The sequence below is a fragment of the Procambarus clarkii genome, chromosome 34, assembly GCF_040958095.1.
Source record: "Procambarus clarkii isolate CNS0578487 chromosome 34, FALCON_Pclarkii_2.0, whole genome shotgun sequence".
In the NCBI taxonomy this organism is placed as follows: Eukaryota; Metazoa; Arthropoda; class Malacostraca; order Decapoda; family Cambaridae; genus Procambarus; species Procambarus clarkii.
Window position 1 is genome coordinate 38627958 of NC_091183.1, and position 6813 is coordinate 38634770.

The 6813-nt window shown below is 36.4% G+C and overlaps 1 protein-coding gene across 1 annotated transcript in view; it reads left to right on the forward strand.

Moving 5' to 3' along the window:
• The window catches only part of LOC123761981 (uncharacterized), a 41186-nt gene extending 37412 nt beyond the window's left edge, over positions 1 to 3774 (forward strand). The window contains 2 exon segments of the mRNA XM_069335871.1: positions 713 to 876; positions 3494 to 3774. Of these exon segments, the coding sequence (XP_069191972.1) occupies positions 713 to 876; positions 3494 to 3512 (183 nt within the window). The 3' untranslated portion in view covers positions 3513 to 3774.
• Positions 3775 to 6813: the final 3039 nt, after the last annotated feature.

Here is a 6813-nt window from a genome sequence, read left to right on the forward strand (position 1 = left end):
GAGGTTATCTTGAGATGATTTCGGGGCTTTAGTGTCCCCGCGGCCCGGTCCTCGACCAGGCCTCCACCCCCAGGAAGCAGCCCGTAACAGCTGACTAACACCCAGGTACCTATTTTACTGCTAGGTAACAGGGGCATAGGGTGAAAGAAACTCTGCCCATTGTTTCTCGCCGGCGCCTGGGATCGAACCCACGACCACAGGATCACAAGTCCAGCGTGCTGTCCGCTCGGCTGACCGGCTCCCTTGTCATTGTAATTGCCACAACTATCATGAGCGAGTTACACTTATACACAAATGCTTGACTCAATAGCTTACAGGTGTTCCTGAGGGATATTGACAATGTGAATATCTTTACATTTTATTTATAGTTTTTACTCTTCATATTTAGCAAGATAATTCTAAGAAATCGGACACATTGTGATAGCTACTTTCCTGATGATATTTCTTCTTGGACACTTATCCTGAAGTGTCACTGTTGAATTGTTTACCTTTAGTGTCGTGACATTATAATGCATTAGTATCATTAAGCTAGCTTGCATCAAGATTACCAAGTACTGTATAAATAATATTTGTTTTATTACACTGCATTGTAATCTGGTTTATATCTGTATTGTTGGCAGACATAATTTAGCATACAATATGCAAAATTGTATGTTTGAATGAAAGAAACTATTAATTCCAATAACATTTAATAATTTTTATTTTATCTTAGGCTAACTGCTGTCTCGCATGTGAGTGTAGTGCTGCAACAGGAAGTGGGGTACAGGATGTCATGACACGTATAGCAACTCTGCTTACCACTAAACAGGTGCACAAGACTCCAACAACAACTACTGTAGCACTACAAGAGCCATTCAGAAAAGGGATATGCTGCAAGTAAATTGTCTTGAAACCAGTTAGATTCTTGTAGTTGTATTCTTGAAGCTTTCTTAAGCACCACATGGTGATCATCTATATTTTCTCCATGATAACTGTCCTTTAACCTTGGATGGCACAATTCTCTCAGCTCTTGGTAATCAGTGTGCATTTCTTATAAAATCATTTGTCTTGAATTTGAATATTAAACCTTTTTTGCAAATGTTAAAAATATCTAAACAATTAAATATGAAACAGGTATTGTTGGCATACAACACACAATATTGTATGTTTAAAAGAAAAATTCAATAATTTAATGGCTTTTATAATGTGTTGAGAGTAATGGTGCCATATGCTCCAAAATTCTATTAGTGATATATGTATAATAATAAGGTTTATCATTTTTTTATGTAGGTAGCAAGAGATGTAAGATCTTGATCAGTATAAGCACTAAACTTAAATGCCTTAAATTTCCTGTGAAAACTATTATATACCTACAACTAGACTCACCCCGGATGAACCAAAATACACTGTATGACAAGCAATTGTCTGAGCTTATCCCTTAAGCTGCATTTATACACAAACATTATACATTTAAGGCTATAATGTGACTGGTATCTGTGTGCTCTTTGATTATAATATGAACTCGATTGATTTTTATTACTACTTTAATCCAACTGGAACTCATATCTGCAGCAAATATAAAGAACAATTACTGTATACAGACGTTACTAATTATAACTACTGTATGGTAATTTAGGTAATATGGCAAACAAAAAATTTGTAAGCTAATGTTTTGTATTATGAACAAGACCTTCACTTTTACATGCCCCTAAAATGACCAGGGATACATTTTTATGAAATTTATTCTTATTAAATGTTAATTATTGTATAATTAACTATTTCGAGCTATGGATACCTCCTTATGAATGGCAGATAAACTAGAAAATTACAAATTTATCGTCATACTTTCTCATCTGGGGTTTTAAGGAGTTGGCAAATGCACCTGCACTGCCAAATAACTTTAGCTAATAATCAGCTAACATGTTTTAAAAGTACGGTATCTAGTTAATTTCAAGAATGCAGCCATTCCTAAAATATGTCTTATGCTGGAGACTAGCACCATGGTGAGAACTTGATCAAACTGATGAATGACAATGTTATGATCTGTAGGTGGCAGATTGAATTGTAGTGATGGCAGTTCAAAACCTATAAATTTAAATCATTATCCAAGAGTACAAGTAGCAAATGTTCATAACAAACCCGAAATGGAGAGAGACCTCTTGATGGAAACTAGTGTTCTAACACACATCAAGTGTCTGACGTACACTACTTGTCAGCACCACCTGTAGAAAGTGAAATTGTTTTAGCATTGGAAAAATATTTATACATGACATGGAAGTCATCTCAATGCTACCACTGGGAAAAGCTCATATTCTTGAATTCTAACAATGATGTTCAACTCTGAATATATTGTAGAGAAAATGTGACAACTACAAGTCAAGTGTCTGCTAAATTTCAATAAATTTACATTGTTCCAATAAACTAATATGTTTATGTTGATAGTAAATATTATTTTAATTAATGTAAGTTATAGGGTAATGAAACTTAAGTAATGATTAGTAATTTTGATAAAGCATGAATAATGCTTTAGGATGTATTCTACACCATAAATGTTTAATAAAACCAAATGTAAAATAAAATTATTAATGTACATCAGTTTCAGCGTACCTGTGATTTTTTTTGTTTTGGTTGTCACCATAAATACTCATGTATGAAGTGATGGAAGAGAGCGGAATACTGCAAAAGCATGGGTAGCAGGTTCATGGCACTGCTCTGTAAGGCACAGTGTCTCTCCAGGAGGCATTGGAATTCACTGACTGGATGTGGATTAGCCACCTTATATTCCCACGGCTGGGATCAACACAGCTATCAGTTGTGCGCCAATTCCTGATGCACTGACCTCATCACATCAATCTGATCTGGTCTTGGATGATGAGAAAAACAGCTTCCAGAGAGGTCTTGACTTGTGAGCCTGTTTGCCCCCATATGAAACATAATAAGGTTGGACTCTGAGGCCATGGAATACCCCCTACCAAGGCAATGAGGGTGCCAAGCCCAGGCTAGCACAAACAGGGTACCTTGTTTCTAATGGCACTCATTTTTAGCAAGGAAAGACCACTGATGTGAACCATTGACAAAAATATTTTGCACATACCCCCAGCCCAGACACCTACTATTGTACTGAATATCCATCCACAAGTTTGTGAGGACCTTATATATACACACACACATACATATAGAGTATACTGTAATCAATAAAAAGAACCTGGGAAAGCATTGTTTGACCCAAAGCTAGGAAGCAGCTGAAAAGTGTGGGACACTGGTAAGCAGTTGTAGTCTTGTGCATGACACTGGTTAGTGCTTACCTATCAGTAAGAACTTATGTCATGTGCAAGACTAGTGTGAAGGATATGGTGAATGCATGATCATCTTAATGAGTACAGCATCATTAGCTTTCTTTCCTTACTCTACATTGCTATTTTCCTCTAGGCTGTTGCCTCCTGACAACATGAAAATGCTTAATGGGGCAATGGTGATACCTATCATGAGGCTTTCATAGGCCACTTTGTTGCAGGTGCATTACAAGACGCTAAGCTCACTGGCCGTCAAACCACCTACTGGTCTGAAATGTGCAACCTTCTCTCAAGCATAAACCATCATGAATATCCAGCTCTCACCTTACCTTCTGCCCCAATCAACATCGCCCGAACATCACCTCACCTCACTTCATCTTACGCGGTCATCTATACTGTAGGTTTAGCGAATTTCTATCCCCTTCCCTTCTGCAACCAAAGATGTTGAGAAAACAAAATTAATCATTTAGAAAAAGGCCAAATAAAATTGCAAAATGGACAATGTTGACTTAATTTTCAACTTCCTTACTATGTAAAGAAGAACGAAATAGAGTATAGAGAAGAGTCATGCTTGAAGCATTCATCTAGCCCTTCCAGACATTTTCGATTCAAGGGTCATCAGTCACATGAAGCCTCATGTGCCTGATAACTCCTGAATTTACAAGTGAAGTATACCTGTACTAAAAGAATTTGCCAAAGGTGTTTATCACAGATGGTGCTGGCAACAATGCCATATATATTCACCAGGCTGGTCACAGCAAGGCCACTTATCTTCCTTTACCAATTCCTTCTTTTCAAGAATAGTTAAGTTTACCCTTTCATATTACCTACTTCAGACTGACAATGGGGCTGCAAAAATCTTGCCTACTAAATGATGGTTTAACTAGATAATAAATTGAATGATTGTTCAATTAAATAATAAATGGAATGATGGTTCAATCTACAGTATATAAATAAAAATGTAAATGTTCGTTTGTTCAAAATCACTAATCTCCGAAAGTTCTTCACCGATTGCTTTGAAATTTTCACATAACATTCCATTCGCATCCGAGCGGGTTTTTATATACATACTATATAGATGTCACATCTGTGACGAAAAAAAAAGTATTTTTAAACAAAACTTTTCATGTGAGGTAAATCTTTGAAACCTCTTTAGCCATTGCTTTGAAATTTTGACACAACGTTGCATTCAAATAGGCGCGCGTTTTTATATACCTACTCTATACATGCCTCACCTGTGTCAGGAAAAATGCTTTTTTTAAAATCAATGCCATCTGTTGGACGTAAGAGCAACACTGTAATCTCCGAAATTCCTTCACAGATTGCTTTGAAATTTTGGCACGATGTTCCATTCGAATATGCAACTGTTTTTATATATAGTACCTACTATATAGATACCATAAAAGTGACAGGTAAAAGCCATGATTTAAAAAAAAAAAAAAAGAGCCATCTGTTGCACGTAATAGCAACACATGCTACACTAAATATGTTACGATTCCATTTCAATATTTCCGATTGCACTGATAAATTGAATTTTCATAGATTTCAATTTATTATCATTTTGATTTAATTATTTTGTGTGACATTGTGTTGGAATTGATCTGTGTTGTTTACCATACCGTTCATTTCGTAAATATAAGTATAGATGCCACACCTGTGACAGTTTAAAACATTCTTTTCTTAAGAAACAGCGCCATCTGTTGCACATAAGAGCAACACACGCTATACTAAATGTGTTACAATTACATTTCAATGTTTCCAATTGCACCGACAAATTGAATTTTCATAGACTTCAATTTATTTTCATTTTGATTTAATTATTTTGTGTGATATTGCGTTGGAATTGAGCTGTGTTGTTTACCACACCGTTTATTTCCTGAGTATAGTTTATTTTTTCATTTTTTCATTTCATTTTTTTTAACTTTTTATTACAGTATATTTCAGTGATGGGCAACATTAGATCATTTGATGTTCTCAATTTTCTTATGGGAACATCAGATCATTTGGGAATGCATCGGACGAGGGAGTGGGGAATGGTGGGGAGGACAAGGGGGATGGGGGGAATAGTAGGGAGGATGAGGGGACGAGGGAGTGGGGAATGGTTAGAACGAGGGGACAGTGGAGTGAGGGATGGTGGGGAGAACAAATGGATGGGGAAGGGGGCGAATGGTGGGGAGGACGAGGGAACGGGGTAGGGGAGAATGGTAGGGGAAAACTGGGAGACAGGGAAAGGTTGCAGTGGCTCAACAGCGCACATGCTTTGATGAGCCACAGCAATGCGTGGCCGGGTACAGCTAGTTTAATAAATGGCAAAAACCTTTAGGGTCCACAGGATACATCCAATGCCATCTATATATTGCAATTTAAGTAAAACCTATTACCCATTTTGAAGAATGGACTTCAACTATTTGAGCAGAAGTATACAGTACTGTATTTTTCTATTCATTTCATGTACAGTAACACTGATTTCTCATGGTAAAACTACAATTTTATTTTTCCATGCCGATATAGGGATAAGTAACCCAACCCTCCTTTACAAATAAAATGAAAGTGCAGCATTTTGGTCTATCTTGAACCTTAACCAAATTGCGATGCTTTAATAAGGGTCACTGACGGACAGAAACGTTGTCACTTTCATTTCAAATGTGAAGGTTGGCTTATTAGTTTGAACCACATTATTGACTTATTCTCTGTGTGTGGGGGTAAGTTGTGTTCAGGAATTATAGTGATACCTCAGTACTCAAACTTAATTCATTCTAGGAAGCCTGTTTGAGTATCAAATTATTTTACCATAAGGAAAAATGTAAATTAGATTCATCATTTCCAGACCCTCAACAAATTCACTTATAAAAGCATTTTTACTAGAATTTAACTAAGTTTACAATCCTAGCATGCATAAATCATACAGAAGACCTAAACACAAGAAGTAGATAAAATAAATTCAAAAATTTATTCTCACTTTACCTGTATTTAGGAGTTAATGGCATATGTGGAAGGTGGTGAGGAAGAGGATAGATGGTACTGTTTGGCAGGAGAGTCACCTGTTCATTGATATTTGCTTTTGCCTGCATTTTATAATGTTTCTAAAGTGAGACGTAGCATTATCATTCAACAGGCTTATATCACGGTTGGCCACAGCTAGGGGACATTCTCCCCTTCCATCCTCCTCTGAAGATAATTCCTCAGCTGCCATGTGTGTTGCAACACGTTTGTGTGGTTGAATGCCGAGCAAACGGCCGACTACCAAGCATTTTTTTTCCTTGAAGAAAGTGTTCTAGTTTGGAGCTTTTCCAAGTGTTAAGGTATCACTATACTAGGTATGAGTTAGTTAATTATTTAGAAGGTCAAATAACTACAAGAATTGAGGCTGTGGGAAACCTAATGATAATATTTAAAACAAAATTCAATACTGTAGTAGGTTTTCATTTTATGTTTGACACATTTATGTAAGTTGTAGGTAAGAGGGGATGAAAAAGGGAAAATGTTGACAGCATTAAGCAAAAATTTCATACATGAAATCAAATGAACATATAATAAAATC